A 22,726-nucleotide genomic window follows, 5' to 3' on the forward strand; every position below is an offset into this window, starting at 1 on the left:
GCGGGACAACGTGGCGGAGCAGACGGGAGTCTCCATCCCTGGAGGGTCAGCGTCTGGAGACCCCAGCGAAGGCAGCCACAGCGTCGAGACGATGTCCCCGCGGCAGCTACAACCGCCCGGAAAGCCCCGTGCCCAGAAAAGCCTTGGCCTCGGCTGCGACCACCCTTCGGTCACCCCGCAGCCCCAGCCCCTCAGTCTATCCACTCATGGCGCGCAGCCCCGCCTGACCCGGCCCGACCCCGCCTCGCAACCAGGGCCTCCACGGGAACCGCTATTTCCCCCAGCGGCGCCCGCTGGGAGCCCAATGCCGCGACGCCCGTCTGACGTCAGGAAGAGGAATCCGTCGGCGACGTCTTTAGGGAGCCCGCGAGGGGGCGCGCGATGGCGGGGCCGCTGTGTGTAGACCAAGACCCACAGCGGGGCGGAGTCTCGCACGCCCGCGCCACGAGGCTCGGCCAATGGGAATGCGCGCTGCGAGGCCGGGAGGTCTGCGCCGCGGGGCTGAGAACCCGGCGCGCAGGCGGCGGGCTCTGGGCGCGCGCCAGCAAACCCTCCCGGAGCCCGCGGGTCCCGAACACGCGCCTGACAGCCCCTGCTGGGCCGGCGCGGCGTGGCCCAGCCAGCCATGGCCCCTGACCCGGTGGCCGCCGAGACCCCGGCCCAGGGGCCTACCCCGCGCTACTTCACCTGGGACGAGGTGGCGCAGCGCTCGGGACGCAAGGAGCGGTGGCTCGTGATCGACCGTAAGGTGTACAACATCAGCGAGTTCACCCGCCGGCACCCAGGGGGCTCCCGGGTCATCAGCCACTACGCCGGGCAGGATGCCACGGTAAGCGCAGCCAGGCTGGGGCACGGGAGAGGGCGGGGCCGAAGGCTGAGTGCAGGCGAGACAAAGTTCGCACCCTAAGGCGAACACCGACTAATTCGGAGGAAAGCCCGTAGGCGCCCGAGCATACCTGTGGCTCAGTGGTTGGGTGTCCCGCGGGCCGGGGATGCAAGGGCGGGAGAGAGGCCTGAGAAGTGGAGTCTGGGGAGTGGGGATGGAGGCCAGCAACACGCACACGCAAACAAAGGGCCCCGCCGCCCGGCCGCACATTCCGTCTGCAGCCCGGAGCCTCGGGTCTCGGGGCGGGGATAGGACCCCCAGCTGGGTAAGCTAGGAAGGTGGAGAGCAAGGATGACGGGCGCCTGGGGAGGAGGGGTCAGTGGCTGGGGGAGGGACTGGGTCCAGCGCAGCCGCGTCTGGACCTCGGTCCCGGGCTCCACTCGCGAGCAAGGGCGGTAAGGGAGCAGGAGAGGAGCCCATTCTCGAGGATGAGGCTGAAACAGGAAGCTTGGGGATCCCTTTGCCTTGGGGACCCCTGCGTCGGGTGAAGGCTGGAGGACGCGGAAGGGACAGCACTGGCCTGGGAGGGCAAGCGGCGGCTGGTGCACAGAATGTATTGGGAATGGCATACACTTAGCAAGGACCCCCGGAGCAGTCCTCGAATCTTCGGGGAGGCCACTGAGCCGCAGGCCAGCGAGGTCTTCAGCTATTCCGCCGAACTGACCGCTGTTTACACTCCGGGGCGGTAGGCCCTTCGCGGGGTTAAGTCCCTTCCTCCCTTGGTCTCACTGCGGGGTCGGCGCGCGCCCCAGCCCCGGGCCTGCTGCTGCTTTTTCTGGACCACAGCCCTCAGAGCTGAGGCCCCGGCACCTCTGCTGGCTTGAAGTGCTAGGGACTCAGCCCTAGGGACTCCAAAGTCGGGGCGTTTGCTTCACCTCGTTTCCCCCTTGGCGGCCAGAATGGCGTCCCCTCCCCTTGCATCCCTCTCTGATCCCGTGCCCTGCAGCATGACATCCTCCACTGTCTCTATCCATTACCCTGGCGTCCCAGAGTGTGCCGCGGGTCACCAGGGTTCCCTTAACATCGCAGCAGAGCTTAGATGCTGCGGGGCGAAGGCCCGCCCCACTCTCTGACGCGACCAGCCTAGGGGGCGAGGCCAGGGCCTGTGGTCACCCCGAGTGACCACTCGGGAGCCCAGAAAGCGGCCCAAGGCGCAGGCGTGGGCCAGCGCATGCGCAAACGGACCAGGCACAGACCCTGGGGCTTCCCGCAGTGTGATTTGGGGCCGGGGATGCCGCGGCGGGGACGGCGATTGGTCCGGATGCGTGGTGCCACTGGCCGCCGGCTCCGCCCTGGCCCCCGCCCCACACGCCTCATCAACTATAGGGTCTGGGGCTGCCAGACCTGCGGACGTGAATCTTGTCGCCGTGGACCTTACCTTGCACAACCCAAATTAGCTCCCTCAGGCCATGGGGTGGCCAGAGTGCTTGGGAAATATGGGGCCCTATCCAGAACAACGGTGGAGGGACGGGGAAGAAATGCAGAAGTGCCCCAGTTCGGACGTAGGGAAGTCTTCGCGGTTTTTGGAAAACCCTAGCTCAGAAAGGAAAGGGACTTGTTAAAAGTCCACAAGAAGAGACGGGAGTCTCATAGCCCCGCCCGTCCCTCCAGTTTCTCACCTATACTGAAATTCTTGGGCAAAAGTTGTGTGCGCACACACCCTGGGGAAAGGCCAGCCCAGGCAGGTGTTTCTTGGTGGTCCCCCTCAGCCAGTGCTTCCCATTCCTTGATGCACCCTTCTAACTAGAGCAGATGCTGCGTGATCTTGAACTGTGGACACCTGGGAAGGGTACGAGCACCCTTAAAAGACAGCTTGGCTGAGAGAGGTGGCCTGTGCTTCACCTTGGGTATAGCCTTCAGGTGGGCAGGAGGATGGCCTTTGGTGCGAACCCTGCCAGAGTCCAGGGGGCTGGCTCCCCCACCATTCATCTCCCCCAACTTGCAGGATCCCTTTGTGGCCTTCCACATCAACAAGGACCTTGTGAAGAAGTATATGAACTGTCTCCTGATTGGAGAACTGTCTCCGGAGCAGCCCAGCTTTGAGCCCACCAAGAATGTGAGAGCCTGTTTTTGCTATGTGGCGACTCTTGGTTGTTGAGGGAGACAGGAAGTGGGTAGAAGGAGCGTCTAGCTGGGATCACAGGTAATCACAGTCAGTAGTAGTTCTGGGGAGTCTGAGGTCCCTGCTTCTCTTGCATAGTCATGAGGTCACCCGCCCAAGGGAGCAAGGCTTTGCAAGCTATGGCTTCCCCAAGGCTGCCACTACCGTGGCTACCATCATTGATATCATTATCAATATGAGCACTTACTATGCGCCAAGCATAAACTTATAACTCTCACACGTTTACAGATAACAGTCTCAGAGAGGTTAAGCAACAGTCAAGGATCACACTGTTAGTAAATGACAGAGCAAGGACGGAAGTCAGCTAAACTCTTAGGCACTATCCCATAGCACTTCCTCCTGTCATCCTCATTGTTGTGGTGTCTTTGCCTAGGACTGCGGACTTCCCACAGCTACCTCAGTGGGAGGTCCTTGAGCCTGAGAGGGCCCTTGTCTCCAGCAGTGCTGGACTGCAGATGGGAAGAATAACAGCTCTTCCTCCTCTTCTGCAGAAAGAGCTAACTGATGAGTTCCGGGAGCTGCGGGCCACAGTGGAGCGGATGGGGCTCATGAAAGCCAACCATGTCTTCTTCCTGCTGTGCCTGCTGCACATCTTGCTGCTGGATGGTGCAGCCTGGCTCACCCTTTGGGTCTTTGGAACGTCCCTTTTACCCCTCCTCCTCTGTGCAGTGCTGCTCAGTGCAGTTCAGGTGAGAGTCTTTGACTTGTCAAATGCACAGCAATGCTCAACATCCCTGGGGAAAGTTCCTTGGGCCCTTGGAGGAAAGCCAGGAAGCCTTGCCCTCCAGGTTGGGCAGATCTGCAGGTGTGTGGGAGAGTGAGGGCAGGAACATGCATTCCACTGTCTTGACACATGGGCATCTTCATTTCTCTCACTGCTTTTTTAGCTGCTTCTCCCAGGGTTCCCTTCTTCCTACATGGTTTGTTCTCTAAAATTTCACATGGGGTTTGCTCTCTGCCACAGTCCAACTGTGCCAAGAACCAAGTTTCTGGTTCTTAATAAAGTTTGATTCCCTCCCCACCACTGACATTACCCAACATGTTAATAATGATTGAGCACTAATTCTTGGCTGTCAGAACCCATTTGGCAAGGCTTCTGCTCATGTTTGAGTCCTTTCTGTATTCTGGATGTCAGTCCATCATAAGCCATGAGCTTCAGGCTCATGCCTGTAATCCCAGCACTTTGGGAGGTCAATCAAGGTGGCCAGATCACTTGAGACCAAGAGTTCAAGACCAGCCTGGCCAACATGGTAAAACCTGTACTAAAAATACAAAAAGGCCATGTACAGTGGCTCAAACCTGTAATCCTAGCACTTTGGGAGGCTGAGGCGGGTGGATCATTTGAGGTCAGGAGATCGAGATCAGCTTGGCCAACATGGTGAAACCCCGTCTCTCTAAAAATACAAAAATTAGTTGGGCATGGTAGCAGGTGCCTGTAATCCCAGCTACACAGGAGGCTGAGGCAGGAGAATTGCTTGAACCTGGGAAGCAGAGGTTGCAGTGAGCCGAGATGGCACCATTGAGCTCCAGCCTGGGCAACAGAGCAAGACTCAGTTGCAAAGGAAACAGACCAGGTCCAGCGGCTTATGCCTGTAATCCCAGCACTTTGGGAGACCAAGGCTGGTGGATCACCTGAGGTCAAGAATTTGAGACCAGCCTGGCCAACATGGTAAAACCCCGTCTCTACTAAAAATACAAAAAAAAATTAGCCAGGTGTAGTGGCGAGCACCTACAATCCCAGCTACTCAGGAGGCTGAGGCAGGAGAATTACTTGAACCTGGGAGGCAGAGGTTGCAGTGAGCTGAGACCACACCCTTGCATTCTGTCCCGCCTGGGGAACAAGAATGAAACTCGGTCTCAAAAAAAAAAAAAAAAAAAAAAGTCATGAGCTTCAAAGCTGGCAAAACTGAAGAACAGAGAAGGGATTGTGATTTGCCCCAACCCACATGTGAGTCAGTGGCAGAGGCAGAGCTAGGACCCATGTTTCCTGACTCCTGAGGTGCATCACAGGCCTTGGCAGATGAGGGAAGTGGGAGAGGCTGCAGGAGGCATCGAGGTCAGTAAAGGGGACACGGGCTGGTGGGCTGCTCTCAGCATTGACTCTTCTCGCCCAGGCCCAGGCTGGCTGGCTGCAGCATGACTTTGGGCACCTGTCAGTCTTCAGCACCTCCAAGTGGAACCATCTGCTACATCATTTTGTGATTGGCCACCTGAAGGTCAGTGGGATGGCAGGGAGGGGCTCTCTGAACCTCCAGGCAATGAAAGGCTGCCTGGGGGGAAGGGGCGCTAGGTATTCACACTCATTTCCCTGCTCTTCTGTAGGGGGCCCCCGCCAGTTGGTGGAACCACTTGCACTTCCAGCACCATGCCAAGCCCAACTGCTTCCGCAAAGACCCAGACATCAACATGCATCCCTTCTTCTTTGCCTTGGGGAAGATCCTCTCTGTGGAGGTAAGTGGAGGTATCAGTGGAAAGGTCTTGGGGAATAGGAGGCAGCCAGCATGCGGGGTTTGGGGGAGATGCCCACAATGTTGTCAGTGTAGGCAAGACACTGGGGGCTGGGCTGGCTGGGGCTTTTGCCATTTTGGAAGTTCTAGAAGGCAACAGGCTGCCCAGGAGGGAATCACCATCCTCCCTAGAGAGTTGAGTCAGCAAACAGTTACTGCAAAAAAGGCATCACTGCAAAGTAAAAGGCATAAAAGGCATTCTTCTGCAAAGGATCCAGAGGATGACCAACATCCTCTGGCCAACATGGTGAAACCCATCTCTGCTAAAAATACGAAAATTAGCCAGATCCAAAAGGATGAGATGCCTCAGCCTTGAAGGTGCTGGTGGCACCTCCTGGGGGTGCTTTTTTGACACTCCTGCCCCAGGCAAGCATTCCCCTTGCACTTTGTATTTCTCTCTCATACTTAGGTACCCTACTTGTCACAGTCTTCTCTGTCCAGGGCTGGACTGTCTTAGTCTTCTTTGATGTCCAGTGTCTGGAACATTCATTCACTGAGTACTTCTTCCCACCCTCCTGATCCCAGCCTGACTTTCAGGGTGGTCAGCATTGGGTTTGAGTTGTCATCGGAGGTTGTGAATGGAAATAATGTAGCTGCTGAAGGAATATGCCTGGGGGTGGAGATCTGGTGAACTTTTAGTGAGCGTTAGCCAATGTAAGGTTCTGAAAGGCCAGCAGAGTTCTTTGGAAAGTTAATTTAAAGCCCTTTGTCCCAAGGCTCCAGGCTGTAGAATTCTGCCAGGTCCCCCTCCTCCACTTTGTGACACTTTAGCTTGCCAGGAATTAAACTGTTGTTAAAACCCATTTCAGTTCTAGGCATGAGTTCTCAGGGCTCTCCTCTCGCCCCTGACCATGAGAACTTTGAAAGAGCTTTGGCAGCATTGGCTGGCCTGGCATGAGGAGCTCATAGCTTGAGGCTCATGCCCCACCTGTCCATGATGTTCTTATTTTCCCATCTCATGAGCATGAAGGTGGGTTTGTTACGTGTCCAATACCGTTACGGTCCATAGTGTGTGGATGGTGAAGCAGCCCTGCCCCCCGTCTGGTCAGGTGGCTGCTTCAAAGACAGTGTGGTTATTTACTGGACAGTAGCATGGAGGTTGTACATTTCTACTGTTACTACAGAGGGCTTAAAAAAAAGACATGGGGCCGGATGTGGTGGCTCATACCTGTAATCCCAGCACTTTGAGAGGCAGAGGCAGGCAGATCACAAGGTCAGAAGTTCAAGACTAGCCTGAGCAACATGGTGAAACTCCATCTCTACTAAAAATACAAAAATTAGCTGGGTGTGGTGGCACGTACCTGTAATCCCAGCTACTCGAGAGGCTGAAGCAGGAGAATTGCTTGAACCCGCCTGGTGACAGAGCAAGACTCCGTCTTTAAAAAAAAAAAAAAAAAAAGGAGCTCCATCCATTTTTCCTCCTTGAATGGCAGATGCCTTTATGATCCCTATAACTTGCCCCATTATGTTTAGACTCTTGGTGGTCAGAAGGATTCTATTTAGGGCAGTGTCCCCTGCCCCTCCTTGTCCTCCAGGAATTTCGAGAGGCACTGACATGGATGTCACGGGGTCAGCACAGGCATCAACATCCGCAGAGGGATGGAACCAAGCAGCTTATTGCCCAGGCATTCACTAATGGGCAGCCTATCCTCAGCCTCATAGCTGGCAAGGGAGAAGAAAGGCTATTTTGGGTCCCAGATCTTTTTTTTTCCCCTAAGATGGAGTCTCGCTCTGTTGCCCAGGCTAGCTTAAATATTCCCTCTATATCTAGGCCCTAATTCTCTCCATCCAAATCTTTTGGTCTCTTGACTTCAACATGAGCTTTATCAAATCCCCTCAAGGCTAATTAGAGTTTGGCAAATGTTTCTGGGGACACCAAGAACAATTTGGCAATTTGAAGGTCTCAGCAGTTGTACTCCCAGCTTACAAGTGCTCACAACAAGACAGCAAAGCTCTGTAAGCTGGGATTACGGGCGTGAACCACTGCACCAGCCTCTGTTTACAAATTTATCACCAGCTTCATCTCCTCAGTTATAAGCTCCATGAGGGTGGGAAGTCTGTACTATTCACCCCTGTATCCTAAGCATCTAGAACTTGAGTACACAGTAGGTACTCAAGTACTTGAATCTGTTAATGTAGAAAGGATGCTTCATCTAGCTGAGATGGCTTGCACAGAATAAGCTCGCAATAAATGAGCTGTGGACACATGGAAGGGTGAGTAGAGTTCTGCTCAGGGGCTGGGTGCTCCTCTTGTGCCCTTGTGGTTGTCTAGTTACCTGAACTGATTGGAGTGCGATGCAGATGTAGTTATGGAGTGAGACAGCAGAGCTTTGCTGTCTTGTTTGTGAGCCCACGCCAGAGGTCCTAGGCTGGTTGGTTGACCTGGTGGCCCCAGCTTGTGTCTTCAGCAGCTCAGCTTATTAAAAAATAGCCACTACCTACTGGACAAAACTGCTGGGACCTTCAGATTGCCAAATTGTTCTTGGTGTCCCCAGAAATATTTGCCAAACTCTAATTAGCCTTGAAGGGATTTGATAAAGCTCATGTTGAAGTCAAGAGACCAAAAGATTTTGGTGGAGAGAATTGGGGCCTGGATGTAGATGGAATATTTAACCTGTATAGGGGTAAATATGGTTGTCCATGGAGATTCCGATGTCAAAAAAGTACCAGATGGCAGAAAAGGGAGAGTGCAGTGGGGCCTGGAAACCTCATGACAAAGAGGGTGAACACAAGAGGGCCTGTGGTCCTGTACAGCCTGTGCTGTGCACATCCCTCATGAGCATGGGCCATCCAGCTGCAGGCCATGGTGTGACAGGCTCTGCAGATGACAGCCCAGGGCTTCATGTTCCATGTGCTGGAGGTAAGGCTGAGCCTGTTGGAGCTTTCTAATAGCACCAACAAGCTGTCAGCCCTGGAGGAGGCCAAAACTTCCAAGCCGGGAAAGGCCAGGGTCACTGAGGGAGGAGGCTGGATTGCTGGTCTCTGAATGCTGATTGGTTTGCTTTTCTTCACAGCTTGGGAAACAGAAGAAAAAATATATGCCCTACAATCACCAGCACAAATACTTCTTCCTGAGTGAGTGTCCCCATCCAACACAGGGGAGCTGCTTCAGGAGGGAATGCTGAGGGAATGAGGAGGATGTGGCTCTCCGAGGGATTATGGTATTTTAAGAAGAGGGGCTGCAGGAAGTACCCCACCCCCAGTTACTCCTTACATGAGAGCAGTTTGCCATTTCAACTGAGCGAAGTGAACACTTAGGCTGATGTTTGGTTGAAGGTCATTTGGTTGAGGGCAAACTAGTTCCTCCCATCCAACCCCAGTTTCTACTAAGAAGCTGGGTGTTTGGGGTATAGAGGGGCCTCTTGCTTTATCCTTCAACCTTAAACTTTGTCAAACAGAGACCTGGGCCAAGGTGACCTGGTAGAGCCCAGTCCAACCCCCCAGAGGAACAAAGGTATCAGTAGTTCTGGAAGGATGAGTCCTGAGGAGAGAGTGGAAGAGCTGTTAGAACTGAGAAGACCTTTCTGATGACTGCTATATTGCTATATATCCCCAGCTTAGTCTGTCCCAGATACTAGGGAAATTAAGGTGGGAGCATCCCTTGAGCCTAGGAGTTTGAGGCTGCAGTGAGCTCTGATTGTGCCTCTGTTCCCTAATGCCTAAAATGAGCTTTAAACTGCTTTAAAATTTCAAATTTTTTAAAGAAGGAAGGGAAGGAGCCCACTGATCTTATTTTAGTTTGAAGGAATTATTCTAACTGCCTATCACCAACTATCACTAATAGAGAAAGGTAGGTGAGGCAGAGGGTAGAGAAGAGACCTCTGGAAGAAATAATTTTAGAATTCATGGCATATCAAGATGGAGGAGCCATGATGGGCATTGTCATGCTAGAGGTTATAGGTAGCATTAGGTGCCACAGAGAAGGGATACAGAAAAGGAAATAAGGCAGCATATAGAATGCAACACTTCTTCAACTCCCAGTTTTCTTTCAAAAGAGGCCCCTCTGTTCCTTCCCACAACTGACCTCCAGGGCTTCAGATTGGGGTGGCACAAGCCCATCTCCCCAGTCTAAGGAGCTGAGCTTCATAGCCTGTGAAGGATCCACAGGGTCCCTCCCAACACACACACTTTCCTGCTCCTGCCCCTTCACCTGCATGGTGGAGCAGCCAGGAACAAAGTGCAGATAACTGCAGCGACAGGGCTGTGGCCAAGGTAACTCAGAGAGCATTAGCACCCTTTTAAAGGTGTGGGATCCACGAGGTGTGTATGCAGAAAAGAGAAGAAAAATGAAAAATAACAGGTGTGGGAGTAGAGCAAGTCCCATGCGTGGGGCCTGCCCAAGCTGCCTGTCACTGAAGAGTGCCACTCGCACCCTTCACCTTCCCTGGCATCCTCTTGGGAGCTTTTGCCTTCCAGACTTGGATTTATGCCCACCTTCAATGCCCACTGGTTCCAGTGGATTGCAGAGCGCTCAGACAGCTGGAGGAGAAACAGGAAGGGATAGCTGGAAGAGGCAAGCCCCTGCTAGAGGCCATCTCTCCAGCATCCACTGGCCCTTCCATGACCTTACTGTGCTCATGCTGCCTCTGTCTCGGTTTCCTCCCCAGTTGGGCCCCCAGCCTTGCTGCCTCTCTACTTCCAGTGGTATATTTTCTATTTTGTTATCCAGCGGAAGAAGTGGGTGGTGAGTATCCATGGCCCAAGAAGCCCATGTCCTTGTCTCCAGCACCCAGAGTAGGGGATAGGGGTTCCCCAGGGCAAACTGAGACTAACTCCAGGCCTAATTTAGAGCCAAATAATCAAACCAGGAACAGATCCTCCTTACCTCTAAGTGGTACAGAATGATTTGAGCTTAGCAGGCAACCTGATTCCCAATGTGCAATTTCATGCAGCCAGTGTCTCCTGAGGTTCTTGTGCTGGCATAATGCCAGGGGGCTAGGCTGGGAACAGGGATGATGAATGAGAGACAATACTGACTTTCAAGGAAACTTCCGATGAAGCAGAATGTGGTTGTTAATGGAAAGGAGGTACAGGCAATAGGTTCTGGGGACTCCAAAAGGGGCCTGACTGTGCCTGGCTTTGTGAAATCACTGTTCTAGCCAGCCTAGAGGCTGGGCAGGGTTTCTGACAGGCAGAGGTGGGGCAGTGGGGATGAACTCCAAGCAGAGAAACTGTAAATGAGGGTTAAGACTGAGCATCAGACATACTGTGGAGGACTCAGCTGTCAGGGGAAGAGTATGGTGCTTGGCTCAATGTATAGAAAAGTGATAAGAGATGTGATCAGGGCGCTGGCATGGACTGAGCCATGGTCCTGGGAGATTCATTTGGCGGCATGCTGAAGGATTTAGATGGGCTGGGAAGAGCCAGAGGTGAGGAGACCTTGTAGGCCTTGGTACTTTTGAAGGGGATAGGCGAGAACGGCTGGGGGTGCCAGTGGGAATGGAAGAAAGGAGCAGTGGCACTAGATATTGTGGGATTGGACCCCTGAGAAGCTGAAGATGCCTGAGTCTGCACACCCAGGAGAATGGCTGCCCATGCAAAGAAAGAGCTGGTGAGAGGAAGAGGAAGAGCTGTTTGTGACTGTTATGCTCTCTGCTTTTCTCACTAAAGGACTTGGCCTGGATGATGACCTTCTATGCCCGCCTCTTCCTCACTTATGTGCCACTGTTGGGACTGAAAGGCTGCCTGGGACTTTTCTTCATTGTCAGGTAATACTGGGTGGGGGCGGGTAGGGACTGGTGAAGGAAATGTTGGGGAGTGACCAGTCTGGTCGAGCCATGACCATACCAGGTTTGGGTGTGGTGTCACCAGCCTGGTTAGCCAAGTGGCTTTGAGCTGAGGCTGCCCAATCTGAGCAAACACCAGTGAGGCTCTATTGAGCCAAGACCAGGTCCCCGTGCTGGGGCTTTGGGTAACAGCGGGTGTTTCGGAAGTTGGCTTGGGAAAGTAGACAGGCTGGAGTAGTTACCTGAGGGGGAAATCAGAACTCTGGGCTCTGTTTATACTGTTTGTCTGTGTAACATATCCAACAGGTTCCTGGAAAGCAACTGGTTTGTGTGGGTGACACAGATGAACCACATCCCCATGCACATTGATCATGACCGGAACAGGGACTGGGTGTCCACCCAGGTAAGGGACAGTCACTCACAAGACTGTAACATAACACCACTATTGAAAAGGGTGGGTAGGTGGTAATAGCAAAAACAAAAAAAGTTCCCCAAGCAGCAATTTTTCATTAGCTTGAGGCTTTTCTTCTGCCACCATGTGAAGGGAGTGACCAAGACAGTCTCATGTCCCCTCCTCAGCCAGCTTTACCTGAATGCTAGGCTGGCCTTTCCATCTCATACTCAGACGTGCTCTCCCTTGACCTTTTCCTCCAGCTCCAGGCAACATGCAATGTTCACAAGTCTGCCTTCAATGACTGGTTCAGTGGACACCTCAACTTCCAGATTGAGCACCAGTGAGTAGGAAGCCTGGGAAGCAGGGTCCTGGGGAGGGTGTAAGTGTTGGGTGCAGGTGGGAGCAGAGAAGCAGGAACCACTGACTCCCCCCTGTTCTCCCTGAAGTCTTTTCCCCACGATGCCCCGACACAATTACCACAAAGTGGCTCCCCTGGTGCAGTCCTTGTGTGCCAAGCATGGCATAGAGTACAAGTCCAAGCCCCTGCTGTCAGCCTTCGCCGACATCGTCCAGTGAGTATCTGAGCCCAGGAAGATGGCTGGTAGGGAGGGAAGACGGCAGGGCAATGGAAATGGTGACATGTGGGGTGGGGAGTACCAGAAGGTGTTCCCGGCCGTGTGGGATGGAGTCCACCATGGCAAAGGCAGGAATCTCTATTGGTCCTGTGGCCAGGTCAGGCCTTTGCTCTCACTGGGGCTCCCCTCAGTACCACGGCCCAAGCTAACTTTCTCTAAAGTAGAGGGGAGGAAAGCCTCCAGATGAAAGAAGGCCTTAGTCTCAGTGCTCCACCTCTGGTGGGCTCAGCTCCTCCTGTCTCACTGTCTGCCCCCGTTTTGTCCCTGCAGCTCACTGAAAGAGTCAGGGCAACTCTGGCTAGATGCCTATCTTCACCAATAACAACAGCCACCCTGCCCAGTCTGGAAGAAGAGGAGGAAGACTCTGGAGCCAAAGCAGAGGGGAGCTTGAGGGACAATGCCACTACAGTTTAATACTCAAGGGGGGTGGGTTTGGGGACATAAAGGCTCTGACTCAAACTCCTCCCTTTTATCTTCTAGACACAGTTCTAAGACCCAAAGTGGGGGGTGAACACAGAAGTCCTCCAGAAGGAGTGAAGGAGCTGTTGGGGCAGGGGCATAAAATGTTTTTCCCTTTTCTAGTTTGGCACATGCAGGTGGTTGGTGAGCAGAGGGAACCAGGAGGGCAGTAGAAGAGGAGGGACCTACCAAACCCAGAGTCAGGAAGAGATTTAACACAAATTCCACTTGGGCATGGTGGCACACGCCTGTAATCCCAGCACTTTGGGAGGCTGAGGCGGGCAGATCATGGGGTCAAGAGTTTGAGACCAGCCTGACCAACATGGTGAAATCCCGTCTCTACTAAAAATACAAAAATTAGCCGGGCGTAGTGGCAGGCATCTGTAATCCCAGCTACCCAGGAGGCTAAGGCAGGAGAATCACTTGAACCAGGGTGGTGGAGGTTGCAGTGAGCCAAGATCATACCATTGCATTCCAGCCTGGGCAACAGAGTGAGACTCCACCTCAAAAAAAAATTCCACTCATATAAAGGGTGAGCTCAGCTCACTGGTCCACTTCTCAGTGCCTTCTCCTCACCTGCAAGCCTCAGAGGGATAAAAGCAGTTGAACCTGTTGAGCAAGAATTATAATAGAAAGGAAGCATGAATGCTTAGAATTCTGAGGTCTAGCACAACTCAGTGCCTGGGAGCTCAACTCACTGCCCAGGAATAGGTGTGACCTGTGTCTGCCTCAGGTTGCTGGAAGAAGCCATTCTTCAGTTTCAGAGGCAGGCAAGGCAAAGGTCAAGACTTTTGGCTTTGAAGGATCCTGGAACCACTGATTTTGGTTTATTCCCTCCAGGGTCTAGAGAACAAGAGGTGCTAGTTCTTACCAAAACAGATGGTAGAGAGAGTTGCTGGCTATTGAAAAGCCCCTTCACCTTTTTATTCACCTCTTCTTTTTACCTCTTTAGCCATCCCCCAGGAACAGAACACTCCTAGGACTGGGAGTCGACTTTTAGCTCCATAAGTGAGCAGATGGGACAACTTAGTCTTTTCTCCCTAGAAACAAAGGAGATGCCTAGTGGTTTCCCTTTGCTTCCCAACCTAAAATTCCAAGTTTAATAAAATAGCAATTAGTGAGCATAAGTGACCAAATTTGGAGATAATTATCAGTCATGAGGAAAGACACACATTTCGGTCATAAAGAATGTAAGGGCTATAAGCAGAAACTTTCTATAGCCTAAATGATATAGCATTATTTTTGAGCAGGAGCAGAAAGAATAATATGATCACTTCATAGTTCTAAATCAGAAATAGGAAGATTAAAACCACAGAACAGTTTGTGATTGCTGTTGCTGTAGCTAGGTATCTTACTCTTCTGGAAACCAAATGGGCTTTGGAAGAGACTATCCTAAATTCCTATTAGTGTAATACTGAAATATAACTTTTTAATCTTCTGGTTCTTAAAAGATAAATGCAGTTTAGCCCATACTCCAGAGAGCAAACACAGGAATATGTCTCGGGAGGCTTCACTCCTAGGGCTTATCATCAGACCTCACACCCGCTTCCCCCTCTAGCCCGAGGCCTTTGCTTCCAGGTGAGGGGATTACTTCTTTGCCTCTTCAGCAGTATCTAATCTAGGCATATTGATCATCTGGACACTGGGAAAAGAGAACCTCAAACTAGTAGACAGAGCCTACATTTAGTTTTGAGAGGGGATGGCAGACAGTCAAGGAGATGAGGGTCCTAAGGCACATTGGGATAGGGTCAGAGGCACCACCCATGGAGAGGCTAAAGGTTTGTCAACACAAAGACATGTAAGGTTAGAGGTTTGTCAACACAAAGACACAGGAAAAGTGGGCTGCAGAAGATTTAGATGTTTTCCATTTGGGCACATTTAGCTTAGCTGTAGAACAGCTGGTTTAAAACAGCCTGGATGGGAAGATCAGAAGCAAGCTGGGTGCAGTGGCTCATGCCTGTGATCCCAACACTTTTGGGAGGTCCAGGCAGGAGGATCACTGCGGCCCAGGATGTCAAGGCTGCAGTGAGCTGAGATCACATCACTGCACTCCAGCCTGGGGTGATACAGCAAGCCCCTGTCTCAAAAAAAAAAGAAAACAAATTAGAAGCAGAATTGAGCTGTACCTCATTGGCTTCCTCACTCCAAAACAGGTGCTGATCATTCCCATTCCCATTCCGTGTCACCTAAGGTTTGGGTGTGGTGTCACCAGCCTGGTTAGGCTGAGGCTGCCCAATCTGAGCAAACACCAGTGAGGCTCTACTGAGCCAAGACCAGGTCCTCAAAGCACTGGAGCCACCATGGCCTTCTCTCCTCAGCCTACAGCAATGTGGTCTCACATGGCCATGAAGGGACACACAGTGACAAAAGGCTCAGAATATTACAATGGTAAAATGAGTGATCTCAACTCCACTGACAGATGTAAAATAGGCCTAGAGAGGAAAAGGTGCCTCTGGTCACACAGATCATGGCAGAACTAATTCCAACTCACTTTTTTTACAACTCCAACTTCTATGTTTATCTTTGTTACTTTAATTTTTTTTACAGCCTGGCCAGAGGCATTTTTTAAAATCAGGCCTGATACCAGTATCCTTCTTGTGTGTGCCAATTTTGTTATCACATCCTGTTGAAGTTGAAAAATAAAGTTAATTTTGACCAAAAGACTTCATTTGTAACCCATGATGCTCATCTGTGTGTATGCAGGATGCCTTGGTGCCTCTGCTACAAGTTACTGTTCACTTCTCTGCGCTCTAACCTCTTGAATCACTGCAGTCTCCCTTTGTATAAACTCCTTGGGCAGAGGAAGGAACATCAGGACTCTCCAGAAAACACAAAGCCAAGGGTGGACTATTGCAAGGAAGAGCAAAGCCAGGTACTTCTGATGACTCCCATGCTCAAATGTGAGACTGTCGATAATCTCACCAAGTTTCATGGTATCACTTCCTGCTATTCATGAGGCAGCGCCCTTCAGTTTTCCATTTTGAATTATTTTCTCTATTTTTACTTACTTGTTTTCAGACAAGGTCTGGCTCTATAGCCCAGGCTAGGGTGCAGTGGTGCTGCCATCCGAGCTCACTGCAATCTCTGCCTCACAGCCTCAAGCCATCTCCCCAGCTCAGGCTAATTTTTTATTTTTTTGAGACCAGAGTTTCACTCTTGTTGCCCAGGCTGGAGTGCAGTGGTGCAACCTCCGCCTCCTGGGTTCAAGCAGTTCTCCTGCTTCAGCCTCCCAGGTAGCTGGGATTCCATGCATGTGCCACCACACCCAGCTAATTTTTGCATTTTTTGAGACAGGGTGTCACCATGTTGGTCAGGCTGGTCTTGAACTCCTCCTGACCTCAGGTGATCCACCTGCCTCGGCTTCTCAAAGTGCTGGGATTACAAGCGAGCCACCACGCCTGGCCTCTCTTTACTTTTAAACTCGTTTCTAGTTTCCAAATAGTCTCCCTAAGCCCTATCTGCCTAAATCTTTCTCTGCAAGTGTGACACCTCAGAGCTGGACTGCAGAGCAATGCCTCTTAATCATCCTAGAACGGCTCTCCTGAGCAAAAACATTTGCAGGCAGCATTAATTTTCCCTCTACTGTGCACACAGAAAGTTAGATTAACTTCTACAGGAGACAAACTTACCTTCAAAAAACAAAAGGAAAACCACTACATTCTTGACTACCACAGGGTATAAGCCCTTAATTATTACAAGCTACTGCACTGAGGAAATAAGTCCTAAGAAATCTTACCGTTTTGCCAGGCACAGTGGTTCATGCCTATAATTCCAGGACTGGGAGAGAATGGCACACATAATCCTAGCCGTTTGGAGGCTGAGGTGGGAGGACTGCTTGAGCCCAGGAGTTCAGGACCAGCCTGGGCAACAGTGAAATCCCATCCCTACAAAAAATTAAAAAATATCTAGGCATGGTGGCCTGTACCCATAGTCCCAGCTGCCTGGGAGGCTGAGGTGGGAGAATTACTTAAGCCTAGGAGGTTGAAGCTGCAGTGAGCCACAATCGTACTACTGAACTCCAGCCTGGGTGACAGAGCAAAAGACTCTGTCTCAAAAAAGAAAAAAAAAAATCTTACCATCTCTACTTCCTATCACCATCACTATTACTGCAGGTTTACAATCAATCTACCTGAATCAGAAAATAGAGCTCAAATAAGTTGTGTGGCTTGGTACAATCTGGGAAAATCAGTTTCAAAAGTTAGCTGCTCTTGGGATAGAACTTTCTGTCAACACGTTTTCAGAGGCCACTGCTGGGGAGACTTTATCCCATTCCAGCTTCAACCAGAGAAACTTGTATATCCTGAAATTTCACGTAAGATTACACTTGAAGAATAGGTTTCTCCATTAAAAGACTTGAAAACTACTGGTCTTCAGGCTCCTGTTTAATCCGTCAAGACATTGCCAGCTTAAATTTCGGACAGTTACATAAGTGTCCCTGTTAACTTCAAATGGAACTGACAGGAATGCTAAAACATCGAACACTCAAATGGGTCAGTTCCCCACCAAGCTTTATTGGGCTTATAAAACTTTCAAAGTTCAAAACCATGCCATCTCTATGGGAAACAGCAACTTAGATTTAATGTTACAAAAGGAACAAGAAAATGGTTTCTGAATGGCAGCTTTCAGTTTATAAGTAGTGGCAAAATAAATGGTTGGATGTTACAAGGTAGTTGATCTAAATTGTGATCAAGGCTTTTTTTTTTTTTTTGAGACGGAGTTTCACTCATTACCCAGGCTGGAGTGCAATGGCGTGATCTCAGCTCACCACAACCTCTGGCTCCTGGTTCAAACAATTCTCCTGCCTCAGCCTCCCGAGTAGCTGGGACTACGGGCACGCACCACCATGTCCAGCTAATTTTTGTATTTTTAGTAGAGACGGGGTTTCACCATGTTGACCAGGATGGTCTCGATCTCTTGACCCTGTGATCCACCAGCCTCAGCCTCCCAAAGTGCTGGGATTATAGGCTTGAGCCACCGCACCCGGCCTAATTGTGAGGCTTTCTTAAAGGCATTCCTTTGATCTCACATGGAGTGAGAGACTAGAGATCTATTCAACTTATTAAAACTCCTCTCCCAGCAAGAAACAATTAACAAAGCATCCTCCTCCTAATGGCCAAAGTTCCATCAAGCTGCTGTGGCCATTTTATGGAGCATGGTGCCATCTTGTGGCCACTTTCAAACCACCCATTGTTAATCAAGTGCAATTACGTTACAGCATGTTATCTGAATGAAAAGGAAAACTATTTGGAGCCATGATCCCCCCAGATATTTTCAAATGTTCTCAAAGAATGTGACATTTTGGTTACTTTTATGATTTTATTGACTTTTTTTCTCTTCATAACTTTAAAACAAAAACAGCACATGAAAACCAGTGTCTTATCCCAAAGTCTCAACTCAGCTGATTGACAGATGAACATCACCATCTTACTTCTCTGAATAACTAGACACAAATAACAGCAAGTTCGAGTGTCTGCCCACCCCAAGACACAGCCAGTAATCAGCCACAGACACAGTGAACCCCAGGGGCTCCAGCTCTCTGCCTATCTTCTCTCAGCTGTTCCTCCCATCTGCTAAGATGGGCCTTCCTGACAGCTCTCTCAAGGTGGGTCAAGGCTGAACTAGAGGAAAGCACAGGCCAGGTCCACCATCCCCTCGCACTGGCCACCAGCTGGCCAGCCAGGAAATCATTTCTCTACATCTTTTGTCTCCCTCCTTTTATCTCCCTCTCTCTTCTCCAAAAATTGTTGCTGTCACTTGGATGTAACAATGGACTTAGTGTCCATTAAACTGCCTGAGAAGTGGTTTGAACCTGACGTATTTTCCTGAGCTAAAAAAGAAAAAGGACCTCTGTGGCCTTCTTGCCATTAAGATCAAGTAAAAAAAGGGACAAGCACTATTGAGAAGGGTCACATTAGAAAGGCCTTAGAATCCTCGCTCAACCCCTGACGGTTTCTCTAGCTGTAGCGCTTAAGGGTATAAGAGGGCAAATATTCTGGGGTCAAGCATGGGGGAAACACATTTATTTTCCCCTTTTGAACTTCCCCGCTGCCCCAGTTTTTGCCTTCTTCTTAGTAGATCCCTTGGGTTCTGGCTCCTTGCGCTTAGCTGAAGAAAGCGAGCCGGTCACCTTGAAGAAATCATCCAGGCGGCCCTGGGTGCTTCCTTGGCGGCTCTTGCTCAGCCTCTTGACCCCGCTGCGGATTCGCTCCTCAGAGAACTGCTTTTCGCCACACATGAACTTGACCAGCTCTTCTTCATTTGGCTCGCTCCACTTCAGCTCCACAGACTCTGGGTCCAGCACCTCAGGTTCCAAGAAGAGCTGGTGAGCCTCCTTGTGGAGCCAATTTTCTGGCACAGGGTACTTGCTGGGGTCGAGTCGCCGCACTATCTCCTCAATGCTCTTGTGCTTCTGGATGAGGTCCACAGCCCGCTTGGGCCCAATGCCCCGGATACTCTCACAGTAGTCACTGCCCAGCAGGATGCACAGATCCACAAACTGTGCCTGGTTCAGGCCCAGCTCCTGCAGAATCCGGCTCAGGTGGAATTCCTGGATGGGCAGCTTTTTGGATTCACTGGCAGTCAGGTGTCGCATTAGCACAGGGCTGCCAAAGGTGAGGCAGTCCATGTCCTCAGTAGCCGCAGCATAGACCTTGCCAGCCTTCACCAGGGCAGCACAGCTGGCCTCTGCCTCGCTGGGTGCATCAAGATAAGGGATGCCCATGAGGCTCAGCAGATGCTTGCACTCATCGTTGTGCTGCTTAGTGACCTTCACCAGCCGCTTAGTGAATTTTTCCACCTCCTGCTCGGCCCCAGCAGCCTGAGCCTGCTGTAGCTGCTTCTCTGCCTCAGCCCGCCGTTCACTGCGTTTGGCCAGCTCGCCTGACTTGAGCTGTGGTGGCTTGCCATCAAAGACATACACGGGCTTGATGCCGTTCTCCATCATGCGGATAGTGCGGTAAAACATGCCCATCAGGTGGCTGGTGGTCTCACCCTCCTCGTTCTGCAGCACATCCCCACCCTGGCGAACAGCAATCAGGAACTGATAAATGCTCATAGAGGCATCAATGGCCACCTTACGGCCAAAGTAGCTCTTGATGTCATTCTCCCGGATGGCACTGGGGGCCACGTCAGCAATTAGTTTGGCCAGGCCTTGAATTCCCATGGCAATACAGAGGAGGGATGACTAAAAAAGAAAGGCAAGTCAGAGTTGGAGGAAAGGAGAAGGGTTATAATTGGCGTTATCTCACCAACTTCGTGTCTTCAGCTAAATTCCACACAAAAAGGACACCAAGTCAGCACTGCTGAAGATAAAAAGATGAAGAAGACAAAGTCCCCATTCTCAAAAAACTTAGTCTAGCAGGGGAGTTTACTCAATAGTAAAAGTACCAGAAATTGAACCAGGTGCTTAGAGAAATAAGATATTGTTAATATTCTAAGGCAGCAGCATTATTTATTACACCAAAAAAAGCTACAACCTAGGTCTCCATCAAGGACCACGGAAGGCCAGAGTGCTTGGCCCAGCTTAAGGAGTCTAGGGACCATAATGGCAAACCTGAAGACAGGCAAATACACCAGCTAAACAAATAGATCTGATTTGAGTCTCTGGAGAACCCTGACTGATAAGGCAGCCTTGAGAAAGGACTGCAAATGTAACATCTGAATGGCGGTGATGTGGCTTCCTCATAAGCTTCTCTCGTCTCTCTGTCATCGCCTCAGCACATAAGAGTTTCTACTTTTGTTATGATGTTGCTAGAGTTTCAAGCTTTCACTTTGCGTTTTCTCTCTACCACTCAGTCTGAAATGTTAACTCCATGGCTCTTCCCTGGGTCCTGATTTTGGAATCTGGCATTCTACAGTCACTGGGCCCAAAAAATGATTGCACTTCAGAGTTGATAGGTACCTGATCAAGTCTTTTTTTTTTTTTTTTTTTTGGAGACAGAGTTTCACTCTTGTGGCCCAGGCTGGAATACAATGGTGTGATCTCAGCTCACTGCAACCTCCACAGTTCAAGGGATTCTCCTGCCTCAGCCTCCCAAGTAGCTGGGATTATAGGCATGTACCACCATGTCCAGCTAGTTTTGCATTTTCGGTAAGAGAGAATCTCTCCACGTTGGTCAGGCTGGTCTCAAACTCCCGACCACAGGTGATCCGCCAGCCTTGGCCTCCAAAGTGCTGGGATTACAGGCATGAGGCACCTCGCCACGCCATCAAGTCTTTCTTATGGCAGCATTTCCCAAAACCCTCATGATTTTTGCCACTTCCAACTAAAATCTGTACCTTTATTCATTTAGAATTTTTTTAAAAAACTAAAATAAACTAAAAAAGAAAACTCATCATAAGCAATACTATTTGTGTTCTATCAGTTATATTTTAATATGTGTTAAATGTATAACTATTAAAAAGGATTTTTAGTGGCTGCAATTTAAAGTCATCATACTGGCCAACATGGTGAAACCCCATCTCTACTAAAAATACAAAGAAAAAAAAAAATTAGCTGGGTGTGGTGGCATGCACCTATAATCCCAGCTACTCTGGAGGCTGAGGCAGGAGAATCGCTTGAACCTGGGAGGCGGAGACTGCAGTGAGCCGCGATCGCGCCACTGCACTCTAGCCTGGTGACAGAGCGAGACTGTCTCAAAATAATAAGTAAATAAAGTCATTTTGTACCCACTGGTGGTATGTGTCCAACACTCTAAGATATATTCTACCAGGGCCAGACATAGAGGCTCTGGCCAGTAATCCCAGCACTTTGGGAGGCCAGGGTGGGAGGATCACATGAGCCCAGGAGTTCCAGGCTTCAGTGAGCTATGATTGTGCCGCCAATCTCCACACTGGGCAACAGAGCAAAACCCTGTGAGGAAAGAGCAGGAGAAGAAGGAGGAGGCAGAGAAGGGGAAGAAAGGAAAGGAAAAAGGAAAGAGAAAGGAAAAAAACAGGAAGAGAAGACTCCACCAAGCTCTTTCACTGTTCCCACCCTTCCCTCACAGGGTTCTTTCTAGAATATTAATGACTGTTCAATTCTTCCTTCTAATTCAGTCCAAACACTTCAGCATGGCATCAAGATCTTTCATGTTCTGATTCCCAACCTAACCTTATATTCTGGAATCTCAACAGAAAGCTGGAATAAGGCCCGCCTTTTCCCACTTTTCCTCAGCTGTGCCATCCTCTCGCCATCCTCTCACGCGTCCTTCCAGGTCCATCCCATTTGATTAATATGAATAATTCCCCTGTGAATTGCAGCGGCAAAAGCTCTGGCCTTGAATATAGGCGCAGCATTTACCATCCGTGTGATATTTACCGAGCCACTGAGGTTTATTTTCTCGTCTACAAAAGAAAGACAACCATTACCTGTCTCTCAGGATTGCTGCCAGAGTTAACTGAGACAACAGACGGAAACCTCTAATGTCCCCCTTCCAGACCCTTTCAACCCTTCGGCTCTTGCTCAAGCCGGCCGCGCTGCTGGAGTGTGGACCGAGGACCAGGCCGTGTTAGCCCTTGATTACCTCGCGGCGTCAGGCAGGAAAGGGACCTCAACTCAACTGTCAGAACTGTTTCTCGTCCAAGGTCTTAGGAAAATACAACATGTCCCCATAAAAGGGAGCTTACTGCCGCCTTTCTATAATGGAAGAAAGAGAGGCTCGGAGCTTGTGCGGCTGACCCAAGGGTCGCAGCGGGAAAGTGGCGGGACCGCCTGATGGTGAATGCCGCGCACTCCAGACCCCGGCTCCCCACGACTCCCAGCGCCAAGAGGACGCCGTCGCTCCGAAAGGTGCTTCCCATGGGGTCTCACCTGGCTTTTGGGACACAAGGCCTTGGCGGCTAGAGCTTGGTAGGAGTTACCAAGTGCCAGCGGTGCTAAGCCCGCTCTCCCTGCTCAGCTTACCCACGGGTCTCCCGTCGCTCCGCCGCCTTCCAAAGCCCGCGCTCCCGTCACGTGACCTGCCCGCCACGCACAGCCACCTGGGGAGTGTAGTGCAGGCCGAGTCCCCTCAGACGA

The 22,726-nt window shown here is 50.8% G+C and overlaps 2 protein-coding genes across 5 annotated transcripts; one reads left to right on the plus strand and one right to left on the minus strand.

The window, feature by feature from the left end:
• Positions 1-458: 458 nt before the first annotated feature.
• FADS1 (fatty acid desaturase 1) lies at positions 459-15,392 on the plus strand. The gene is given in 14 exon segments (XM_012454398.2): positions 459-550; positions 552-602; positions 604-829; positions 2,832-2,942; positions 3,500-3,697; positions 5,123-5,224; positions 5,331-5,459; positions 8,530-8,590; positions 10,123-10,199; positions 11,126-11,223; positions 11,548-11,644; positions 11,896-11,975; positions 12,082-12,207; positions 12,541-15,392. Coding segments are annotated over 14 exon segments (1,500 nt in total). The 3' UTR covers positions 12,593-15,392.
• Positions 15,393-17,677: 2,285 nt separating this feature from the next.
• FEN1 (flap structure-specific endonuclease 1) lies at positions 17,678-22,660 on the minus strand. Of its 4 annotated transcripts, none has more exons than XM_012454396.3 (2): positions 22,613-22,660; positions 17,678-19,912 (listed from the first exon to the last, which is right to left on the minus strand). In XM_012454396.3, exon 2 carries the CDS (start codon positions 19,889-19,891, stop codon positions 18,749-18,751), a length of 1,143 nt encoding a protein of 380 aa, XP_012309819.1. In that variant the 5' UTR covers positions 19,892-19,912; positions 22,613-22,660; the 3' UTR covers positions 17,678-18,748. The 4 variants fall into 4 exon arrangements, with proteins under 4 accessions (XP_012309819.1, XP_012309817.1, XP_012309818.1 ...); XM_012454394.2 differs by having other exon boundaries at positions 22,520-22,646; XM_012454395.3 differs by lacking the exon at positions 22,613-22,660 and adding an exon at positions 22,078-22,331.
• Positions 22,661-22,726: the final 66 nt, after the last annotated feature.

The sequence above is a fragment of the Aotus nancymaae genome, unplaced genomic scaffold (genome assembly GCF_030222135.1).
Source record: "Aotus nancymaae isolate 86718 unplaced genomic scaffold, 86718_ANA_hifiasm-v0.15.2.pri h1tg000059l, whole genome shotgun sequence".
Lineage (NCBI taxonomy): Eukaryota > Metazoa > Chordata > Mammalia > Primates > Aotidae > Aotus > Aotus nancymaae.

Coding starts and splice junctions, on each gene's coding strand:
- FEN1 (XM_012454393.3), bottom strand. CDS start 21,892: ATGGCACAGCTGAGGAAAAGTGGGAAAAGGCGGGCCTTATTCCAGCTT. Junction 19,913..21,820: donor TTGAGATTCCAGAATATAAG/GTTAGGTTGGGA, acceptor TTTCTTTTTTAG/TCATCCCTCCTCTGTATTGC.